At 41.9% G+C, this 24858-nt stretch overlaps 1 protein-coding gene across 3 annotated transcripts in view; it reads left to right on the plus strand.

Moving 5' to 3' along the window:
* The window catches only part of ZSWIM5 (zinc finger SWIM-type containing 5), a 123486-nt gene that overhangs the window by 26151 nt on the left and 72477 nt on the right, over window positions 1-24858 (plus strand). The window contains exon 1 of one of the 3 annotated variants that reach the window (XM_081009350.1): window positions 19349-19397. The exons of 1 other annotated variant lie outside the window; for it this stretch is intronic. In XM_081009350.1, coding sequence (XP_080865476.1) covers window positions 19364-19397 — 34 coding nt within the window. In that variant the 5' untranslated portion in view covers window positions 19349-19363. Of the gene's footprint in view, window positions 1-19348; window positions 19398-23206; window positions 23256-24858 lie in introns of those variants that run through there. One more of the 3 variants, XM_081009349.1, reaches the window with a different exon arrangement.

Genomic DNA, 24858 nt, shown 5'->3' on the forward strand with positions numbered 1-24858 from the left:
GCAGTCTTTTAATAGGTCTGTTTTACAGGCCTGAGTGAGGCAACTGCCTTGGGTGGCAAATCTGAGTCATGTTTTCAGTCAAGATTGTCCGTTACTCATTTCCCCCATCATTTGGATTTTCTATTTTAGGTGCCAGTATATTTGGGTCAGATCTGTATACCGTCATACCTCAGGTTGCGAACACTGCGGGCTGCGTGTTTTCAGGTTATGGACTGCGCCGAACCTGGAAGTACCGGAATGGGTTACTTCCGGGTTTTGGCGCTTGCGCATGCGCAGAAGCACTGAATTGCATCACGCGCGTGCGCAGATGCGGTGCTGCGGGTTGTGAACGTGCCTCGCTCACGGATCACATTCGCAGCCCGAGGTATGACTGTATAATTGTGAATCGTGTTAATTATGGTGGTTAGAGCCAAATATTTCAGAGTGAGACACATGAAAAATGTCGGAGTGAGTTCACCACCATTCACTTTAAGCTTTTCTGGATAGTTCTAGGGTCAGTAAGGTTTATTTTTTATGTTCATCAGTCCTTAGGGATAACCTCACATTTCTCTAAATACGTGGAAGTTGAGTAGTGTGAGTAAAGAACTCTGTTAATAGAGACAAACATGTGGCTTTAAGGAGTCACTAAGGGCAATGTAAAAAGGTAGCAGAGATCCCCTGAAACTGAAAGCACTGAGGTGCCCAAATATTGTAGAGTATTTTTCCTGGTTAGCCTGTGATTTCTAAGGCATAATTTCAAACTGCTTCTTTAGAATCTCGTTGGTGAAACTGAACTAAATGCCAACTAATAGCTTGCATTTTTTTTTGGTAACCTAGTTCATATTTTGATTCCCTTAATATGAAAAGGTTGTTTCCCTTCAACTGTTTTTGATTATTTGTTTAGTAATTTGTCTCCTGACTTTTGTAAACATTATTCACAAGGCCAGGGTCTGTTATGGATACTGTTTGAATGGATGTATAATAATCCTCAGAGGTGATATTCATTATTATCTTGAGAATAATTGACTAATTTGAAGGCACAGGGAAAACTGAGGATACACCATGGCTTTGCTTGCTATATTTGGATTTCTAGTGAGTTGTGAAGAGAGTCACGCACAGGGGAAAAAATGAAATACAAACAGCAACATAATAGACAGGACAGGATCCTGCCCTGTTAATAACCCCCCTGGTTTGGATTAACCAAATGGGTCTCTCAGCTCAATATGTGGCGAGGCCTACTCTTTTGCTAAAGCCTGCTGTGCATTCTCACGCTTTGCCCCTCAATCCCCTTGCTTTGGAAGTTTAGCTTCAGTTGCTTCAGGGTGTGAATGTTGTGCATCTCGGCTTCCCTTTGCCCATTTGGCCTGAACTCAATTTTTAGACGCTCAAGCAGATGCTATCTTAATTTTGATTTAATAAAAGGTGGAACGGTTTTAAACCCATAGTTTTGTCCAGTAAAGCTTATCTGAAACTGTAATTAAGTGTGCAGTGAAAGAGCTTTTCTTTTTCTTTTTTTTAAAAAAGAGAAGACTGTCAGATTACTTCAGACCCTCAGAAAAAAAATATTAAGTTGCTAGCTTCATTAGTAATTAAATGTCCAATTACTGTATTTAATGTTTCTGCTTTGCTGAACTCTACAACTGCATTCATAAACAGCCCTAAGGAGGGCGTCTAATCTGTGCCATTGTTCTTCAAGTGGTTTGCACATGCAGAAAAAGAAAAGCGAAATCAACTCGACATATATAATATGGAAAGAAAGGGTGGGCAGGAGGGGCTGGGAAGGAAAGAGGAAATCAAACCAGTGTTCCTCCCTCACCAAACTTAGGATTCTTGCCAAAACCCACAGAGAGCCCCTCAGGCCCCTCTCAAGCATCCAAATGTAATTTTCCACCCAGACAACACTCTCTCTTCTTCGTGTTCATTTTTCTTTTAAATTGAATGAATAGCAGAAACAAGAGGGAATGTTATAATAAAAGAGTAAAGTAACAACAAACAGCCTTGGTGTGAGTGGTGGTGGGATGACCATGTATACAGCTCAGAATTTAAGCAGATATACAAGATAAATGAAGGTAAGGGGAATTGTAATCAAAATTGTTGGGGCCCACTGTGTGTGTTTGCTGGCGAATGTTTTCTGCGAAGTAGAGCAGGAGTAATTTATGAATATTCACTTGAGCTGAAATTAAATTCATTAAAGGGAGGGGCCCTGTTGAGGCCCAATTCACCCTCTGTCTTTTGTTTAGTTATGGCAACAGAAAGAGCTTCTTTGTGAATGTGTGAGCATGAGGGAGCATGTGCACGCATGTGAGTTGTGGCAGGGAAACATACTCTGGATGATTTGGAGACTGTGACAGAGAGGTTCACCCTGATGACCAAGCGCAAAAAGTGAGGCCAGTTCAATTTCTAGAGGAAGATAGTCCCTCACACTAAGTTCTCTTTTATTGATTTTCCCAGCTTTATTTTGTGTTGGATAAAGCAAAGCTTCTTCTTTGAGTTGGGTGTGTGTGTGTGTTTTCAAGATTTATTCAGTTTATGGTGGCCAGGTGATTTACCTTCTCAGTAACCTGGGACTGCAGAGATGGAGTGGAAAGAAAGCTCTTGGCCATCTGGTGAAAAGGGCAAATAAGGCTCTGGTGCATTAGCAGGTCTGCCTTTTGCCCCTTTATGTCTCAGAGACCTGGGAAGGCTCTCTCCTACCTCTCAAAACTGAGAACGATACAATTACATGAGCGGCAACCCTGCACAGTGGAAGAAGATAAAGGAACTGGCAACTGTCTAAATAAATATGTCTTTAATTTGAAGCAAAAGTCTATTGAGTCAGAAATAGCTACATACCAGTTTGGCTGAAATAATTACCACATTCTATATTTCAGTTTTGGCTGCTGAATACAACTCCTTCTCCTGCTCAAGGATAAAAATTGGGCCTGCTCTGCAGATGGCAGCCCCCCTGTAGAGGGATAGTTTCCTTAATATCAAGCCAATCAAAGAAGCATTCAAGCCCTTTGTCATATGAGCATGGGTGGCTTCGAGTAAGGAGATCAGAGTCTTTACTGACTGCTTTCCCCCTTAGCATATTACCAAGTTCCTGTGAGCATGCTAGACAAAGGCTTCCCAGACAATGGACTGGTGATAGCTTCTCCTGCTTGTCTGGTGTGAACAATATCACAATATCAATCTCTCGTTTCCCAGAAAGACAGACATTATATCAGGGGTAGGCAACCTAAGGCCCGGGGGCCAGATGCAGCCCAATTACCTTCTTAATCTGGCCCGCAGACGATCGGGAATCAGCGTGTTTTTACATGAGTAGAATGTGTCGTTTTATTTAAAATGCATCTCTGGGTTATTTGTGGGGCATAGGAATTCGTTCATTTCTCCCCCCCAAAATATAGTCCGGCCCACCACATGAGGGATGTGGGATGGTGGACCAGCCCATGGCTGAAAAAGGTTGCTGATCCCAGCATTATATCAATGTGTCAAGTACCAAAGTGTTACCATTCACCAATCTCTCTCTCTCTCTCTCTCTCTCTCTCTCTCTCTCACACACACACACACACACACACAGTTTCTGTAACTGGATCCCACAGAAGTATTTGCCTGAGTCTACTTAGAGGAATAACAAAATAAGACTTTGAAACAAAATGTTTGCTGAAATATTTTATTCTGTGTTGAACTATAGGCAAAGCATGTGTAGGTTGTTTAATTAAGTACATATTTAAAGCATAAAAAGTGCATGTTGCGTTCAAATTAATTTAAGTTCTCATCCTTTATATTTCTGTTCAGCAATATTTTATGCCTTAGGGAGTAATCCTACCCCCCCCATGTTGATGTGGGTTATGGGGTCTAGAGCTGGCGCAGGGGGAAAACAAGATAGCTGCCCACCCAGGTAGGGCTTCAGATGTGGTGATGGCTCTCCCAGCAAATTCTCTGGGCGGGGCTGCTTCCGGGTTGGCGCCTCTGGCAATGGCGGATTTCCTCCGATCGGGAGGAATCCGCTCCGTGGAAAACAGGTTCTGAACCGCCACGGCGAGGCGGAGACCCATTAAAAACCACAGGCGGGAGAAGCCTGTGGATGTGGGATTCGGCTGGCACCTTTGCGCCTCCCCTACTCACGGGGAAACCCTGTTTTGGGGATCCGGAGCGACGTGGGGTGAGTGGCGCGGTGCTTTGAATCGACTACTTCTTTCACGGAGTGAAGCTGCATTGCTGTTGCCAGAGAGCGCTGACTTTTTCCTGTGGACAATTGGACTTTAAACAACTACTCGTGAGTAAAACGGAAAATTGGATTCTTAAATACTTTAATTCGGCACTGAAACGGGAAGGTTATAAACAGGAAGTCCGCCTCCCGTTTTTGTAAATAGACTGAAGCAAAGACGTTACAAGTTAAAGCCTTTGAAAGCTTTTGGCAAAGGATCAAATTTCCACCGGTTTAAAATATAAAACCCCCCTTGGAAGCAGGAGAAGAGGGGGAAATTTTGGATCTAGTGAGCCTGCAGGAGAGAGTGAAAAAATCAAATTACCACTGCTCTGAACCTGGGAACGGGCTGCCAGATGACGTTTGAGAGTGCTTTTGACAGAACGGATTTGACAGCTAGCTAAATAAGAGTAAGATACTGTTTCCATTGTCCTTTTCTGCGTTTAAAAAAGAGGAAAAGTAACTGAAAATTTATCTTTAATGCTTGAACTGCGCTTGAAAGAATTGATACAAGTGGAGACTGTTTCCCTCTAGAGGGAGCTTTTGAAACTGTTACAGGAGCATAACTGGGGGAATTCCAGTTGCAGATAAGGATTCTGAGAACCAGAGAGCGACCTTGGACTATTTAAAAATGTTGACAGGAGAGGCCATTGTGACTGTTTTATGCAAGATAAGCTGTTCGCTGGGACAGCTTCACAAGAAGATGGATGACATGACTTTCAAAGTTGACAATTTGGAACAGAAAGTGACCAACTTGAGTCAAAAAGCGAACACTAACACAGAAATAATTCAGGACTTGGTACAGGAACCCATTTTGGCAGGACAAATGGTGGAGGAGAAGGAGGAGAAGGAGAATGCTGCTGCTGTTGAACATAAAATAACACAAGTGAGATCTGTGGTTTTACAGAAGCAAATTGAAGACTATAAGTTGAGGCCTTCTATGATTGAATCTAGGAAAAGTCAGACTTCGAGGAATGGATCCCGGCTTGGATTAAAGAAGGAAAGTTGGAAAGAGCCCTCTATGCAGGGATTAACTGACTTTTGGGACATGGACTCGGGCCTGGAGGAGATTGAAGTTTTGGGGGGCCTTTGGAATTGGAGGAATTTTGAAATATACTCGGAAATACTTTATGGACTGTAGCTTTAACTATGGAAATTTAGCTGATCTGTTCAGAAGGAAGAAAAGGATTGACAGGCTGGAGTTTCCCCGAGATTTGCTCTTTAGCATTAAAGAAAATGAAGAAGACCTGCAGAAGGGACTTGGAAAAGAGTTAAGAGCCTCGGACATAAAGATCACCAGGTTGATGGACTTTATGGAATTGACGGAAAGGACTGGCAGAATCCGAAACCTGGGAGAGGAGATGGTGGAAGAAGACTGGAAATTTTTAAGTTTATATATAGACTTATGGTAAAACTAATGAGTGATAGAAAAATGGTGGAATGATTTTTTAAATATTTTTTATGGGCTTAACAGAAATGTTATAAGGAGTTAAGCACATATAAGTATTTTAGTTTTAATGGAAAATAAGGTTAAAAAATACGTTATTTACAATATCACAGAAAATGGAGAAAGATGGAAAGGATTTGCTGAAACAATTAATAGAAGTGGAACACAAAAAGGGAGGTGTGAGGAGGTCGAGAAACAAGGGAATGAAAGATAGAGTATGGAAAAGAGACGATGTATGTTTTTAAATTGTTTTTGTTTTGTTCTATTCGGGGTTAAGGTTAGGGAGTGGGATTTGATTAGTTTAGTTTAATGTGTTTAGTTTTGAGTTTAGGTTGTGTTTTGTATTGTTTATATATTGTATTGTATTGTTTTTCTCTTTTTGTTTTTCTCCTTTGTTTTTTCTTCTGTTTTTTTCTTGTTTGCCTTTTTCTCTCTCTTTGTAATCTATAAAAGTAATAAATATTATTAAAAAAAAAAATTCTCTGGGCGGGATTAGGATTGCTCTGCTTGTTACCATAAAGCACCAATGCTGCAGCAAGCAAAGGCTCCAGCAGCTCAGCCAGCTGCTTGTGGCTGGAAAGCCAGACAGGATGTTTGTGACTGTTGCCATGGGAACAAAGGGGCAGTCCAATCTGTACTGAGCACCGGATGTTAGCTCAGTGTGTGTGTGTGTCATATGACCCGTACTGGATGTACTTGGGAGGAGTTTTCTTCTTGCTGTTGTTGAGTGCAGACATGATTCTCTGTACTGATGTAAGAGGCAGAAATAAATGATGTAAATAGTTTTCTGTCTGCTTCTTTCCCCTCCCTGGGGACACCAAAGGGGAGAGAGGAAGAACGGTGTGTTCCTCTCATACATCTGAGAAGAATCGCCGGACCTCGCCTGCTTATCAGCAGAGGTTGGGAGACGCGGGGAGGTCGACAGGAATATCTGCCGGTGCCTACGCTTGTGGCACATTCCTCTGACCCAGGCAGAATTCCAACAGTGGTAGCAGAGGATGGTTGCGATTCATCGGACATCTGAATGAGAGGCTGGTGGATTGTCCTCCTCTGCTCCAAGGAGGAAGAGAAGCGTCTGAAACAGCCAGAGGCTCCACAGACAGCTGGTGGAAAGAAGAGGTGTTTTCCAGAGCAACAAAGTTCAAGGTATGCTGCATTTCGGGCTAAAAGTGTGAACGCAGGAAGATTAATTCCCTGGTTCACGGAGCTGCGTTTCAAAGAAAACAAAAGCTCCGGAGGAAGAGGCCTGCAGCTTGAAGGCTGAAGCCTGCATTCCACAAATTTTTGTGGTAGATAAGAAGTCCTATTGAAATGCATTGTTGCTAGGTAACGGAAAGTTGGAAAGTTACTGGCAAAGGGGCTGGACTCTGAGTGTAAGCCTGGGAAAGCGAAACAAAATCAGAGAATGTTTTGGCTAAAAGTTCACGTGCCCTTGGAAGGGACTTTTCAATAGCAGCCTGAGTTTAGCTGCCAGGTGCAAAGAGCGTAAACAACTTGCAGTTTTGCTGCGTGAGAAAGAAAAAAACAACTGTTGGATTTTACAGTTTTGTTTGACATTGTGAGCTGGAGGCTTGGCTTCAAGATGGATGCCAAGAAAGGAGCTTTGCCTTGCCCACCTCACTTAACCAATAACAATTATTCATCTTGGTCTGTAAAGATGAAGGCCCTGCTGCAGAATCAGAGGCTTTTTGATGTAATTGAAAACCCCATCCCTGCAGCACCAACCAGAGGTTGGGAGTCACAGAATGTAAGGGCCAGGGCTGCTATAATTCTGTGTGTCTCAGATGATCAGTTGGTGCATGTTCAGCATTTAGAAAATGCGAAAGAGGTATGGGACACGCTGCGTACAACGCATCAGAGAGATGCTGGTTCTTCAGCGTTGCTGTATTTTGAGAAATTGACCAATCTGAGACTTGCGCCTGATGGAGATGTTCAAGCGCACCTGACAGAAATGAAGTTTCTGCGTCAACAGATGGTGGAACGCAATTTCCGTCTTCAGGAGGAAGTGTTTTGCTTCATGATGATAAACAGCCTTAGCCGCACCTACAAGGTTGTTGCCAGTCAGCTTGGTTCCCTACCGGCCGCGCAGCTGACCGCGGAGAGAGTTTGTGCTGTGGTCCTGAATGAACACGACAGACTTGCTGCACTGGAAGAAAAAGACAGGGGGAGGGAAGAACAGAGTTCTAATTCCCCCACTGCTGATGCTACTGGGGAGCATGGTGTAGCATTGAGTGCTGTCCGATGCTACAATTGTGGACAGACTGGGCATCTACAGCGAAACTGTAAGAAGCCGCGCCAGTCAAGAGGAGCAAAGAGCAGCTCTACGAAGCCTGAGGCGTCAGGCAAAAGCCACACCAAATGCCAGGTGAAACCTGCAAAGGCTATGATGGCGAAAGGAACCACGCCAGATGTTGGGAACGCGTTCATAATTGACACGGGCGCAACGGTTCATATGTGCCCGCACAGAGGACTGTTTTCGACGTTGAAGAAGCAAAGCTTCACTGTAAACAGGCCAACGGTCAAGAGTTGGAAGCGACTGGATTTGGGACTGTGTATCTTGAGAGTCTGAACTTGACTATAAGCAATGTTTACCTGGTTCCAGAACTGAGATTTAATCTGCTGAGCGTGTCGCAGATTGCAAAGAAAGGACTGAAACTGTCCTATGATGCTAGAAGCTGCAAGATCTACAAAGATGGAGAACTGTTTCTTACTGCCAAAGAGAAAGATGGACTGTATTTGTTGACTTTTGATCAAAGTGATTACATGAAATGTAATTCTTCTGATTCTAACGAAATCTCTCTTGCAGGTGTGACCAGTGTGAGCACCAGGAAGGTGACTAAGACGAAGAAGGTCGACAGAGCATTTCAGCGGGTGTATGCTGATGTGATTGGTCCTCTAGAACCATCTAGAGGCGGTGCACGATTTTACCTTTTGTGTGTGGATTGTTTCACTAATTATTCTTGGGTTTATTTGATGGAGAAACCGCAAGAAACTTTAGAAAAGTTTCAGGAGTTTTGTGACAAGGTTAAAATTATGCATGATGCTAACATTGATTGTCTTTTCACAGATGACAAACAAGTTTTTCTGTTACAGAAGTTTCAGAAGTTCCTGGATGGAAAAGGGATAGACCACAAAGTGGCTGTTTCGACCGAAGCGTGGAACAGGGGGGTCTGTGTAAAAGTGAACAAAGAATTGCAAAAGGGAATGAATGCGCAATTGCTGAGTTCACATTTGCCACATGAATATTGGGCCGAATCGCTAGCGTCCTATCTTCATGTGTGGCTGAGAAAAGTCTCAACAGAGTTGGGATGTTCTCCTTTTGAGAAGCTGTTCAATAGAAAACCTTCTGTTGCCTATTTTAAGGTTTTCGGGTCTCATGTGAGAACAGAAGCTCCAGGTGGAGTAAAGAATGCCAGAGGCATTTTTGTGGGTTATGAAAAGGGTCTCTACAGAGTAATTTTGTCTGAATCTGGTCAGGTGATTCTCACAAAGTTCCTAGAGAGTGCTCCAGAGCAAGAGCGGGTTGTAGTACAAACATTTCCCACAGAGGATGATGATGATGATGATGAGTTTGATCTTATTGAGTTCAGTAGTACTGATGATGACACTGATAGCTCAGAGAGTTCAGTTGTAACAGTCATTGAGAGGAAATCTCACACAATGGATAGACCTTCACAGATGAAGGAAGAACCACTGATTGCTACTGGTTCTCAACAGAGTCCAAAGGTTGAACCAGTGAGCACAGAGGATCAGAACCTCATACGCAGGTCTGAGAGAGCAACGAAGGGTGTACCACCCAAGAGGTATTCAAAGGAGTTTGCTAACCTTGCATATGTTGCTATTGTAAACGACCAAGGACAGATTGAAGCTGTGTCTGAGTCAGAGACAAAGGCACAACAGAGAGTTGTTAACCGAGATAATGCGAAGTCACACAACCAGAGAGGTACATTGGTTAAACCAGTGGCGGGTAGTTCCAAGGGTGGAACTGAAACAACAGGGGAATGTTATAAATATAACAACTGTTTGTTTTCTTCTCTGGATGACGCTTTGCTCGCAGCACACATTGATACTTTAGGGGGAGTATGTTACCATAAAGCACCAATGCTGCAGCAAGCAAAGGCTCCAGCAGCTCAGCCAGCTGCTTGTGGCTGGAAAGCCAGACAGGATGTTTGTGACTGTTGCCATGGGAACAAAGGGGCAGTCCAATCTGTACTGAGCACCGGATGTTAGCTCAGTGTGTGTGTGTGTCATATGACCCGTACTGGATGTACTTGGGAGGAGTTTTCTTCTTGCTGTTGTTGAGTGCAGACATGATTCTCTGTACTGATGTAAGAGGCAGAAATAAATGATGTAAATAGTTTTCTGTCTGCTTCTTTCCCCTCCCTGGGGACACCAAAGGGGAGAGAGGAAGAACGGTGTGTTCCTCTCATACATCTGAGAAGAATCGCCGGACCTCGCCTGCTTATCAGCAGAGGTTGGGAGACGCGGGGAGGTCGACAGGAATATCTGCCGGTGCCTACGCTTGTGGCACATTCCTCTGACCCAGGCAGAATTCCAACACTGCTATCCATTTTAACATTCAATTACAGCTCCTTTCTTTAAGGAGGTGAAAACAGCAAATCTGCCTACACCCAGGATTTCTTTTCTGTTTGGTGAAAAATACAATTAAAAACAAAAAAGTCGGGGAAGACAGATGCACTCTTAATTTGGAGGTCCACAATTATTAGACACAGTCTTTCCCATGTTGTATATGCACATTGGTTAGTCTAACTCTCACTGTTTAAAATGAATATTGTAACCTCATTCAAATTTTAGTTTCTGTATCTTAAAAAATTTCCATTTGTTGATCAGCTGTAATCAAGATTGGAGGGACTACATCCCCTTGGAGTTGGTTTAGAATGTACATGTTCAAAGCAGAAGCTTTATTGAAAAAGAAGAAGAAGAATAGCAGTCCCTCCCTGGCTGATGGCCTCCAGTTGCTTTCGACACCTGAGGGTGATGGGAATTGTAGTACAAAACAACTGGTGGGCACCAGGTTGGAGCCAGAGGAGACTTCTGTAGATAAATGTTTGACACTGCATCAACAGTGTTTGCTAATGCTTAGAAGCCAGTGAGAGTCTTGGGGCCTTCTTTCTTTGTCTGCATATACACCATATATTTAAAGTACATTGCTTTCCCACCCCCACCCTAAAGGATTCTGGGAACTGTAGTTTGTTAAGGGTAGCAAGAACTGTAGCTCTCAGAATCCTTTTGGGGAAGCAGTGTGCTTGAAATGTGTGATGTATACGCAGGCTCCACCACTGAGCTATGGGTCTACAGCCATTTGGACATTAGCCACATTGTGGCAAGAAAGTTTGAGTTGGCTTGAATTGCTTTGTATAAGTCATCATTTCACTATTTTTTCATGGAAATAATAGTGATGTGTTTTAATAAAGTTGCTAGGGCTGCAGGAAAAAATACATAAGGGATACAATGCTCTTTATGTATTAAATACATTAAAGGCATGATAAAACTGCAGACCAATTCAATTGGTGCATGCAATTGTATTTGTACCCTTTGATATTCTCTAGCAAGAAAGATTTATGATGGTATGCCATCAACACAGTCAACTCCTCTCACTCGATCACTGCTGCTTGATGTAGCTTCTACCAGAGCATATATGTGAATACATTAATTCCAGAGGTTTTCAATTAACACCAGCGTTGTGGGGCTTAGTTGGGTAAATGAACTTTTACTTATTCCCTTTATGTAGTTTCTAATGTTTTATTGTGGGTTGTAAACTTTTAAGAGTGGGTGCTTGTTCCTTTTTATTTTGGCTTCCAAAATGTCATGCAGTGATTTTAAATAACTTGTGTATTATATATATTGTATAGTGGGGTTGTGAAAGACTCCTGCTCCAAAGCCTGGGAAACCATGGCTTGTCATTGTAGACAATACTGAGCTAGGTGGACTAGCGGTCTGACTCAGCACATGGCAACTTCCCCAGTCTGTTGTCTGCTGTGATTAATGTAAGGGATGAAGCCAGCTTGAGAAGTCTGCTGCTATTATTAGTTCCTCATTTCCATATTGTGGATTGGATTGAAGGATGGGTTCCATTTTCAGGAAGGAGGCTAGATTTCCCTTCCCCATTTCTGAATTCAGGTGTCTTACTTTGCATTGTGGTATACTGAAAAAGATGCAGTGCACTAGAAAGCAGAGCAAGCTCTGGACAAAACTGTATATTGCTTTGCAGTGCTTTGTGTGACTAAATTGTAGCATCACAGAGGAAAATGGAGAAGCTGTCATTGCTGGCTTACTGTGGGAGGATGGGAGGTTCAGCTTCCAAAGCTGTAAAAGGCACATCTCAAAGCAAGTTTAACCAAGCAACCTATTACAGTTTACTACAATGTATGGCAGCATGGAAGGAATGCTCTCAGAGCCTGTTGATAACTTTTGCGGTCCATGCAACAGTATGTAACAAGTCTGGTGATAAAACATTAGCTGGTTTACAAAATGGCCAGTGTCTCAGAAGAACAAAATGTAGGAGCAAAAGTGTTCTTTGCACTGAAAGTGGAGAAACACCCTGCTCTCAGCATTTCACAAATGAGGTCAGGGTGAGAGCCAACTCAGAGTTATGTAGGTGCAGTGGTGAAACTAACCCAGTGCTTCTGCTGGTTTTCTCACATGGCCCCAACTTCATCACTGCCCTGTTCCATCCTTGTCCTTCCCTGATTAATATCAACAAGACTATTGCTGTCGAGAGGGTGGTGGCTCACCACTACCTTGGTCAGCCCTGCTGAATTCATAGCAGAAGTGAGCTTTTAGCTAGGCACATGCTGCATTACTTCTCACAAGCAGGATCAAATAGCTGTTCTGGACTGGAGGCTACATGCTCCAGATAATCAACTTGAAACTTGGCTCCTGTCTTTCAACTTTGCAATTCAGTACCTAAAACTATTTCCTTGGAAGTCTTAGTAAAAAGCCGTTTAGAAGCCCAAGTGTATAATGTCTAGTGGATCACACTTATCTACATTCTTGTTGACACTCAAAGAGTACCAAGAGCAGGATTTTCATATGCAGAAGCCATAATTGATTCTTCTATCTAAAGCAAGACTTATTTTCCTGTGTAATTAATAATTCTGGCTTTATATTGTTTTCCACCAGTTTTTATTGTCACTCTTATTTTATATTGATTGCTTGAATTTATATACCACCCTATACCCACAGGTCTCAGAACCGTTCACAGCTGGCTTGGGTGCTACATGTAGAAAGGCACGATCAATGAATGAATGAATGAATGAATGAGACCATGTTGGACTGCCTGGGAAACTTTCCACTTGCTGATCTTGGTAGTTCCACTGCCTAGAGAAGTTTGGGGTGCTGGTGGCACAGGTGGAGGCATTCTTTGCAGCATCTCCTAGATTGTGAAATTTCCTCCTCCACAGAGTGGCATTTTCTTTGTGTATTTCTCATGTTGAAAATGCATTTATTTACACTGACCTTTAACACCTGAGATACATGCTTTCATGATTCACTCTATTACTGTGATTGTAATTTATTTTGAACTGTTTTTAATATGGAATTTTAAATTGTTGTAACCCGTCCTGAGACCTTAAAGTAGAGGGCGGAGAAGAAATCAAAATAACAGCAATAATACTGTAGCCACTGATTCAAACCAACTTGGAAATGTACACCTATATCATACACCTAATCTTTGGCCCTACTCACAATTGCAACCAGGGTTGCCTCCCCAGTGGTTGGGGCTCTGGCCAGGTGTTCCAAGGTATAGCTAGATGGCTAGTCATCAAGGGGAGATTGTTTGTTTTTTCCCTTGAAGGTTGCATCTCTCCTCAGAACTTTTTCCTCTTCTGCCTTCTAGCCATTGGTGAGAACAGGAACTGTCTTCAAATTTGCACATTCTCTACTTAGCAGCAACTAATGTACTTGCACCTGCCTTTTGCATTTTGCAGTCAACAAATTTGCTAGGTAGGAAGTAAAAATAATATGTGTGCAGTGCCTCAAGCAAAGCCTTCCCCTTCCTAGCACACTCTTGAGATCTTGAGAGAGAAATAATGTATTTGGAGGAAAGAAAGAAATAGGAAGAGTTGTGCTTATGTGTACCTGGATGCTTAATATTTTGTTGTTGTTTTTTTAAAAATATAATTGAGGAGAAAACCAGGATTTCACTTTGGCAATGATTCACCTGGGACAGGAGACAGAAAATTGGAACTGCAGTAGGTGAATGGTGACAGTTGGAGAGTATGTGATAAGACATGCCAATAAATCCCTCTGCCTGCTACAACAGATAGCGTAAGCTGGTGAATGGTGACAGTTAAGGTCAAAGAGCCCCAAATTAATATTAAAGTGTTAGTGCAAACAATTATTTTGTGTTGTACATTTGTCACCTGGAGAAGAGAGATATAACCTAAGATTTGCAACAACCTTCAGAACTTTATTTTGAATCCTAGGTTAGGCGTTCATCCTGGTTAGTGATAATAGTGGTGAATATCCATGGTTCAGGGTAGGGAACTATAGCCATGGTTGAGGATGAAGAAATCCATGTGTGAGAAGGGAGGGGCTGAGAGGGAGTTCATAATCCTAAAATCTCATACTTCATTCCAGTCATCTCTCTTAATTTGTTTAACAAGTTGCCAACTTCTGTAGTCTTGCTCTCTGTTTTGTGGTATGCACACTGCTAGTGATATCTGGGGAAAACTGAGCTGAATGTTTACAAATACTATTTTGTTGGGGGTATCATTTTATTCTCTTTATAGTTTAAATATTACTCAAATGTGGTCAACATGGATGCTGCTTCACAAGTAGGTGCCAGAGGGGTAGCTGTGTTAGTCTGTTGCAGCAAATAAACAACGAAGTCTTGTGGTACTTTAAAGACTAACAAATTTATTCTAGCATAAACTGGCATGAATTATAGTCTGCTGCACTGGGTGCATGAAGTATTACCCTGAGTTACAGGAAGATATACAGATCTGGGGAGGATTCTCAGCGGTGGGGTCAGAAGGAAAATGCAGAAAGCACAAGCAGTGATAACCGTGTAATTAACAGTGCTATTCACACACACACAAAACCAATTGCTATTGATAATATAGATACCCTGGCTTTGGTAATCCAATTAACACATCTAATGTGATTTTTAAAACACATTTTGTCCAGAATCATTCCGCAAGTTATAGCATCTAACCTCTTGATGAACTGTAATTCAGGAGTTCCATGTTGTTGTCTTCCTGTGTTTAATGCACTGCAGTTCCTTTGTCCAAGGATGAGGACTCTAAGGTCAGTTGCAGAGATATCTTCAGATCAGTCGCTCTGCCATGGGCATTTGCAAGGCCCCACAACTTGCCAACATCTTTACAGCACACTTGGAACACCACTTTCTCAACACCTGTCCCCAAAAGCCTTTCCTGTACTTGAGATACACCAATAACATCTTTCTCATGTGAACTCATGAACATGTGAACCATTCAGCCAAGACTTCAGTAATGCACCCCACCATAGGAGCCAACTCCTAGGGGCCAAGGTGGCTTCAGCCCCCCCCCATCAAATATTTGGGGCCGAGCTCCCACAAAGTTGATGCGCATTGCCATTCAAATGGTGTGTGTGCACTGTGTCATGTGATCAATTATGTGGGGCAGGGCTTACCTGGGGCCCCTAATATTTTATTCAAGTTGGCACCTCTGCACCCCACTATCAATCTGGAGCCTAGACCAGTCGACTGAAGAGGTTCATTTTCATGAACAATTATTGACACTACAGCATGTAAACGTGCAACTTAACTACATGGGTGTATGCAGTAATGACACATGTGTTGCATATTGGTTCCTACATGGAAAATGTGTGGCATGCAGGAATTAGTTACATCTGAATTGGCCTTGAGAAGGTGCAAGGATCCATGTGTTTGCCCAGTTTTTTGTCTGAAAAGCTAACCACAAGTTTATTAAATGCTTTTAAAAGCAAATATCAGATGTGTCTGGCCCTTCCTTTAATCCTCCTTCTTAAACCAACATGCATAAAAGTGCCTGTCATATGTTCCTGTGCACTAGCCAGCATAGTAAATGATTTTATTTATGCCTGGGGAAGTTCAGCCAAAAGATATAAATCCCATAAAAAGTATAAACTGAACCATGGAAATAATAAACTTCAAATTCATGGAATTTCTAATGTTCCGCTAATGGGTAAAAAATATGTTTAATGGCTGCTGAGTGATACTTGGCTGAAAACATAAGACTTAAAGTTTTCTTAACTTGCCAATGATATTTCAGAGACTTTCTCTATTCCCCTGGCGTGTGAATTCCCTGCTGTTGAATGTTGGAAATACGCTTCTTATCTCCATTAGTACAATGAGCAGATAGGATTTCAAGATGTAGCTTTGTTCCATTTCCTTTGGCATTTTGTAGTTTCACCTGTCCTATTCTTTATTATGCTTTGCACAGCATGGCCTTTAAGAATAATTAGGTTTGGGTTACAAATCCTGCTGGAAAAATTGCTTTGAAAGTTATGAGGTGAGAAAATGATAATAGAGTTGGAGCTCATGCAATCCAAGAACCCCTTAAAAGAATGAAACATATGGATAGTTTGTATAATGCACATAGGGTATGTGGCTCTGCCTCTGCAGTTTGCAGTTATTGCAAAATGTGGCTCTGTAATAGCTCAGCAGGGGCAGCTGAAGGGAGGGCTGTAGCTCAGTTTTTCTTGCAGGTTTCCATGTTCAATCCCTGATTTCATTAGATAGGGCTGAGAATGACTCCTGGTTGAAACCTTGAAGAGCTGCTTTCAGTCCAAGACAAATACCGTGGTACCTCGGGTTACATACGCTTCAGGTTACATACGCTTCAGGTTACAGACTCTGCTAACCCAGAAATATTACCTCGGGTTAAGAACTTTGCTTCAGGATGAGAACAGAAATCGTGCTCTGGCGGCGCAGCGGCAGCAGGAAGCCCCATTAGCTAAAATGGTGCTTCAGGTTAAGAACAGTTTCAGGTTAAGAACAGACCTCCGGAACGAATTAAGTACTTAACCTGAGGTACCACTGTACTTTTGGCTTTTCTTGCTGCAACTTTAAAAATTTGATTATTTTAAAATAATGCTAAAAAGTAGTTTTTTGTGGCATTTGACTGTTTACTTTCCACTCTCATTTTATACCTGGAGCTTTATGTTCTGGTGACTTTGCATCAAAGTAAATAACAGCTAGAGGCCCATTTTGACCAGGTGTTTGTGAGGTGAAGGGTGCAGGGTAGGTCCCAAAAGAAGATAAAAATACTGTTGGCTGGACACCTTAATAAAACTTAGAAAACCAGGGTGACTTTTTAATATTTAATCAGAGAAAGGTGTTCATAGTCTGGTACTGAGCAAGCCTATTGGCTTAAGTGGGAGCGTGATACTTTGCACAACTGAAGGTTTTTTGAGATTTCCAGGGCCCCTAAAAGCATATTATTTTACATTTTGAATTTTAAAATTCTGTTAAACTTACAGTATAAAAATGGAAAAGTACAGGGTAAGCTAGCAAACTTACGATATCCAACTCCCATAGATGGTGACACTACGTGTAAAAGTACCTCCTTATAGTTGAGCTCAGTTATTAGATATGTTTTCAGTAAATTATAATAATGTGTAGATTTGTAATAAAACCTCAAAGAAGCTGACAAAAATAAAATAAAAAAATCAATAAAAGACAATAAAAGGCAGGTATTTAAAAAATAAATAAATCAACAACAAACAGATTAAAACACATGTAACTTCTTATGTCTGAATAGGCTTGCCTAAACAAAAATATTTTAGTACAGTAGGTGCTGGAAAGAGTACAGTGAACAGGCCTGCCTGATGTCAATAGCCAGGGAGTTCCAAAGTTTAGGTGCTGCTCAAAGACTGATTTCTTAAAACTGCAGGACAAGTATTATGTGGCACCTCTACCAGTGCCAGTTCTGCGGATTTAAGTGATTGAATGGGCAAAAATGGGATAAGGTGATCCCTAAGGGCTTTATATATACTAACAGTAACTCCTTGAACTTGGCCAGGCAGCAAATTGGCAGCCAGTGCAGAGCTCTGAGTGGAAGTATCATGTGCTGACAAGGCCTCACGGCTGGCAGAAGCCATTCTGCAGCAATCGGAACTGCTTCTGCTTCTGCATCAAGTGTACATTAATCCAGCCTGGGCAATGTTCTCTACATTGCAGTACATGGAGACCTAGGTATGTGCTTCCACGGAAGACATGATCACCAACTTGCTCAGCAGCCATTCAGTACTCGCATTGCCAACCATCTGTTTAGTGGGTTTGGACCAGGAGGAGCAGGGTTTAAATCCCCACTCAGCCTTGAAACTCACTGGGTGTCCTTGGGCCAGTCATAATCTCTTAGCCTCCCCTACCTCAAAGGGTTGTTGTAAGGGTGAAATGGGGAGGAAAACCACATAAGCCACCTTGAGCTCCTTGGAAGGTAAAGGTGGTATATAAATGTAATAAATAAGAAATAAGAAATAAATAGAGCTTGATAAAGATGTAGATTTTTCACGTAATCTGCAAAGGCCCTAACAATAATAATATTTTCTGCAATTTAGTAACAGAAAAAAGACAGGACAATCTAAACTGACCACCTTATATAGAGTCACTTTGCCTATAGAACAACCATGTTCATTTTTGTTCCTGATAGTAAAACCACCTCGGCCCCTGCGGCCAGGGATCAGACAGGGCTCTGCTGTGTCCCTGATCCAATTTTAAAGGTTGTTGTCATTTAAGTTTGGCATGGCCCTGGAAGCTTAGCTTAATTTTTAAAGCGCCCAATGTGAATAATTCCCCTTTGAATACAGATAGAAAGAAGGGATATTGATTTAAAGCTTTAAAGCGGGTGGTTATGGATTTAAAGAAAGGAAAGAAAGGCAGGGGGAGCTTTAATGTTGGAAGAGCTGGCAGCCTAAGTATTTGTCTTTTGCAAAGAGGTTTTTTGCTGAGCACTGTGTAAGGGTGAGGGAAATTGCAATTGTGTTTGAAATCTGGTTGGCTGGCAGCTGGAAGCCAGCTGTGGGGGCACTCCCTGAATTGTAGTTTTCCCATTCACATAGAAATGTTTGATATAAACTCACAGGCCTCCATGTAAGTGAAGTTAAGTGAATTATGTTGGCTTCCTGCAGGGAGACTATAGAGTTGCTCCAGCTTTCTGAACTCTTCTTGTTAGCCTAATCCAAAGAGTCTGAATGAAATGAAGCATAGGAGGAAGGGAGTGGGAGAAATTAGATTTGTTTTCAGACCTGTCCTGGCTGCACCTTTGTGCTCAAAGTGGTATTAGTGGAAAAGGCATTAGAGCAGCAGGCTTAGTTCAGGGCAACTGGAAGGACAGTTCAGAGGTTAGTAAAGTCCTGCCCAGTAGCTTGCGGGAAAGCTGCAGCATTTTTCAGCGTAGGAGTTGATCTGTCAGCAAACTGGTGAGATGACTCTATAACCCCAGCTTTCTGAATTACACAGGTGCTTGTATTAACCCCTTGTTCTGCTAAAGCTGTGGTCATATATACTTAATGCGAAAAGAAGAGGCAGCACCTTTGCAGTACATTCTGTTGCAAGAAATAAATCCTATTTAATTCAGTGGAGCTTACTCCTGGATATTATGTCTTCCCTTGTAAATCTTCCAGACTGATTCCATTGCACAGCAAATTGTGAGGGGGAAATAAGTCCATGTTCATTCCTACTTCTGGATCAATGGCCATGATCCAATGAACTGTGAAAAGATGTTGATGATTTCAAAGGGTTTTACAGCTGAATTCTATGAATGCCTACTGAAAAGGAAGGCTTACCTCTCCTTGGTAAGTACGCATAGGATTGCACCTTTGCCTTATTTTGTGAAACAGCAGTTCCCCAGCTGTATGCTACATTGCAGACTGACAACAATAATTCTGAAACATTGTGACAAGGCAAAGATGCTGTTTTTAAAAAGTAAAATTCTACTAGGGTAACAGAAGGCGTTTGTTTCAGCCTAGGTAAAAGTCTCTGCCATTGTTGTTGAATACTGCAGTGATCACTGTGGAATGCTGAAGATAATGCTTTGCAGTATACATACAGTAATTTTAAACATATGTAAAAGCTATCAAACATATTGGATTTTCAGTTCTGTTTTCAGATTTCTTTTTACTACTTGTTTATGGATTACAATAAGTCCTTATACCGTTTCCTGTTTTGGTTGCAATACTGTGTTGTCATTTTTTTGTAGCAGGAACTGAACACTGTGGCCATCCTGTAAAAAAAAACATTCTTCTACTTGGACCCATCTGAGAAGGTTCATCCCTTTCCTGTCATTCAGATTTTGCAAATTGCCTGTGATGTATTTTCTTCCCAGCTGAATTTATGGGTTGGAAGCATAAAAAGCTAGTGTTTCAGATTGTCGATTTTGCGATTTAAAACAAAAGTTTAATGGTTTTGAGGACTAGGAGCTTCTCATCTCGATAGGTCTAATGCCAGAGCTGGTTTTAATACAGAGTTCCCACTTGGCCTTGAGGAAGAGCCATAGCTCAGTGGTACAGCATTTGCTTTGCATGCAGAAGGGCTCAGGTTTATCCCTGATATTTCCAGATAGAATCATAGATTTAAAGAGTTTGAAGGGATCCTGAGAGTCATCTAGTTCAACCCCCTACAATTGAGGCATAAGACTGGGAAAGTCTTATTTCTGAACGAAAAAGAGCTATTTATTGTCAGTGTAAACCAGCTTTCCCCAAACTGGTACCCTCTAGATGTTTTGGACTATAGTTCCCATCATCAAACCATGATGGCTGGCGCTGATGGGAACTGTAGTCCAAAACATGTGGAGGGCACCTGTTTGGGGAAGGCTAGTGTGGGCAATAGCTTAGTGTTTCAATAGCTTAATGTTGAGCCAGCTGGGCAGGAACTACAATATTCTCTTCTACTTCTTGGTAGGATGGGGAAATGCTTGTTGCTTCTATCACCCAGTGGTGGAAGAGTACTTAGCCTCCCCCTTCTGAGTGATGAGGTTCTATTCTTTATTTGCTACTGGAGTAAATAGTGAATAGAGCTTCCCATTTTACAGCAAAATGCTTAAATAAACTTCCTTTGTATGAAACGAATGCTAGATAAAGCTTCCCATTAGTTTAAGCCAGAGATTTTAAACCTTTTTGGGTCCACAGCTCCCTTGACCAACTACGGTACATTCTTTCCATGGTACCCCTGTGGGGCTCAGGAGCCCAGTTATGTCACCCCTTGCCTTCAACAAGCAGCTGTACAAACCTTTGGGAGACAGAGACGGGAGAGGGCCTCAGAGGAGGGAGGGAAGGAAAGAGGGACAGAGGCCAGTGTTGCCCATGGCACCCTGACCATCATTCAAAGCACCCCAGGATGCTGTGGCACAATTGTTGAAAACCACTGGTTTAAGCCTTAAAATTTAAGGAAATTAGTCAGCAAGAACGAGGAAAACATTGTCACAGGATAGCACATCGTTAATAAAACAATATTTACTGCTGGGAGAACTATTCAGGGGTTGCCAGCAAGGTGCCCAGGGTTGCATATGTGCCCACAGAAGCCTTCCCTGGTGCACGCGGGGCCACCTCTCCTTCAATTAAAGTAGACTTGAAGGAAGCATTCTATTGTAACCCGTAGAATAGGCTGCAGGGAGGGGAGAGAGAGAGGCCCACAACACTTTGTTCCGTTTGCTAATCAGCTCATGAGCCCCAAAAAGTTGGTGGTCTGTTCTTTAATCTCTTATCATACATTTGTTTAAATGGTGACACCACGTGTATATTATGCCCATGGGGTTGGAAAATAAGGCCAGAAAGACCCTCATACAAATAACAGCAGCAGCATGGCTCAAACCTAATAAGATTAACAAAATCTATTTCCCTGCTGGACTGAATTAGGGTACCATATGCTTAAATATATCTAATTGCCCAACCTGATGCATATGTGATGGATGTATAGAAAACATATTCTAAGCCTGCTGTCGCCTCTAAAATGCATCAATAGTGTGGTTTTCCAAAAGTGAACATCTCACATTTTTTAAATTTTTTAAATATTAAGTTGGAAACTAAGAGAAATGGCAAATCTCTCATTCCTCTCCTAAAAATTTGTGCTGACATATTACCTTAAAACACCAGAGTTAACATCCCTGCAGTGTTGGAGTAACCTAATGCTTTTGACGCAGCACTCTGTATGCTTCTTCCTAACACTTATTTGCTGGTGCAGCAAGTTCTAGGATTCCGCTTAAGACAACTTTTCTGTTATAGAGCCTTATGAGTTCTGGACCATGCTGAGTGAAATCTGAGTTCAGGCAAAATCCGCCTGTCTTGAGATTTCCTGCCTTCATTTTAAAAGAATTTGCAGACTATACTAGACATAACCTCAGGCCACCTACCCCATTTGTTCCGAACAAGGAAAGTACAGGCTGAGGAAGATTGAGAAAAGAAAAGGTTTTCAGCCAGGGTAAACAGTAGTCCTGTTCTGTATTTTCCCCCTCCCCAATTCTGCACAATGCCATCTCTTTCAATGAGTCTTTTTGTTGTTATTGGTATTGAAAACCACTCTCTTAGACTGCAATCCTACATTCAGTTTCTTGGGCTTAAGTGATGTTGAACTCAATGGACTGGCTTTTGAGCAGACATGTGTAGGATTCATTTATACTTCAAGTGAGGTCAAGTTGTGCGGACACACTGATGTGAATGCTGTATTGGCTCCACCAGTGTGTCTGTGCTTCACTGCCAATCTGCTTTTTACCTCACCATCCAGGTAAACTATAGTACAGCTCTGCCCCACCACACTGGCCGCTACTGAAAACAGTTCCTGAAAAAGAAAGATTGCAATTTGTTTTAATTTGCATAAGTACATAATTGTGAAGGTTTTTAGTTCTGCTTACATACATGTGCATGACGCCGGTAGTAAAGGAATTGTTAATTTCAAATCAGTATGTCAAATTCAGCTCCTTTATGCCTTCTTAGGGTTATCAGGTCACAATGGTACAGCAACAGTGGTAGCCGTAACTGACAAAACTTGCCCTTTTGAGGCAAAGGAAGGGAATATTTGTCTAAATTCTAGTTCAAACAGCCTCATGACCCATTGCCTCCTTGTCTCTCAGCCCTTAGCCTTCCAGCCTTCTCAGTTTGCCCATGTTGTGCAAATAGTGTTCAGCCTGCTACTAGGCCCAATGTGAAATTTGGCCTCTGCCCAGTGCCTCTATTTTTTCAGCTCCATTTGTCTAGTACCCAAACTTTCCCCAGATTCCTTCTTTTAGCCCATTGTGTATTTTGTCTCCCTTTCTTGAGCTACTCTGCCTCTTCCCAATACTTCCTAGAAGTCTCTTCGAACGCACAGCTTCTAATATTATGTTGTTTCTCTCCTTCCCTTTCTTTCTTGCCTCTGTCTTCTATGCAAATTTAACAGCATTGCTCTCAGACCAGTTGCAATGTTCACACCACCATAGCCAATCAGTGTCCAAGGCTTTGCTGCTGAAAGCACAATACAGTACAACATATGGGTAGGGTGGGGAGTCACACACACATAAAATTTCCTAAGATCCAAAAAGCATTGGGTTAAAAGAATTGAGGCACGTACATAGTGCGCTTGCTTACAACTGATGCGCCATGCAACCATTCTGTCGCTTAATCTTTCAGCCCCAGTCCTCTTCCTCTGCATGTTCAAAGTAATACTGAAACTTGAAGACAGCAGTGAGTATCTAGCTGCCTGCTAGATTTCTTGTTATGTTTCTGCTATGCTGCTTCTTTCTTGTTATGCTTCAATTTGGGTGGGCAAGTGTGGGATGGCACAGAAAGGTTGATAGGTGGAGAATGTGGAGAGGGAGAGGACAAGTAGACTCTCCACATCCTGAATTGAATTTTTGTGGTTTTAACAGAGTACCCCACACTTTAATGATAGAACCACTCGTGTGTGTCTCTGTGATATACAGAGAGCGAGTTCATAAGGCCACACTTGGTTGTGTATTAGTAGTTCATAATTTTCGGTCTATTTGAAAGTAACATTAATTATTAACCTGGAATAAGTGACTTCAAATTATGCTGTACATGATCAGGAGGTACAGCTTTCTGATTAGTGCTTTACCATGAGTGCCTAACTACAAGGGCTAGCCAACCTGGTGCCCCCCAGATGTTTGGGACTACAACTCATATCAGCCCCAGCCCTGGTCAGGGATGATGGGAATTGTGGTCCACAATATATGGAGGGCATCACATTGGCTAGCTGTTTCTTACTAGTTAACCTCAGTTATAGCACCTGACCGACAGTCTCCATCAGAAAATCTTAGGCTTTAAGAGAAGAAAGAAAGACTTGGTCCTGTTTTGTTCTGTGTTTCTGGTCAGTGACTTGGGGTTGGCTTTCCTTCTGAATCCATGTTAACAGGGCAAAATATAATGCTTGATGGTATTTGCAGTTTGAATGTTTGTTAATGAGGGTGAGACTTACAGTGGTACCTTGGTTTTCAAACTTAATCCATTCCGGAAGTCCATTCCAAAACCAAAGCGTTCCAAAACCAAGGCATGCTTTCCCATAGAAAGTAATGCAAAATGGATTAATCCGTTACAGACTTTTAAAAACAACCCCTAAAAGAGCAATTTAACATGAATTTTACTATCTAATGAGACCATTGATCCATAAAATGAAAGCAATATACAGTGTACTGCAAAATCGATCACTCAATCAATCAATCAATCAATCAGTAGCTGAACTGGGTTCCACACAGTCACAAAAACAAAACAAAAAAGAGTGGCAAAAACAAAAACGCATAATAAATAGCAAAAACAGATAGACCTCACCGTAACACTCAAAATGGAAGTGTGACACTCAAAACGGAGCACGTTCGACTTCCAAAAACCCGAATACTTACTTCTGGGTTTGCAGTATTTGGGTTCCAAGTTGTTTGAGTACCAAGGCGTTTGATGTAACAAACATCCTCAAATCATTGTTATCTTGTGTTATAGATAAAATGTTGGGAGCTGATTAAAACCATTGAAATGCTAATAGGGAAGAAACTTTATGGAGCAAGACTAGAATAAGTATCTCCTCCCTCTGCCCCACTTTGACAACATTCAGATTGGGAACAGGCACCTAATACTTGTTCAGTGGTTTCATATTGCCCTCTGTATCTACCTGAGGCAGACAGATCTGGAGATGTGGAAAATTAATCAGAAAATCCCAATAACCTATAAATCATCTGAGTGTGATTAATGGTTCTAGGAAGTGAAAGGTGGTGAGATGGTAGCTTGGGTTGTCTTGCAAGGCTAGCAGTTTTTCCATGAGAGCAATTAGTTTCAGACA

The sequence above is a fragment of the Podarcis pityusensis genome (assembly GCF_964106645.2).
Source record: "Podarcis pityusensis genome assembly, chromosome: 6".
Taxonomy (NCBI): Eukaryota; Metazoa; Chordata; class Lepidosauria; order Squamata; family Lacertidae; genus Podarcis; species Podarcis pityusensis.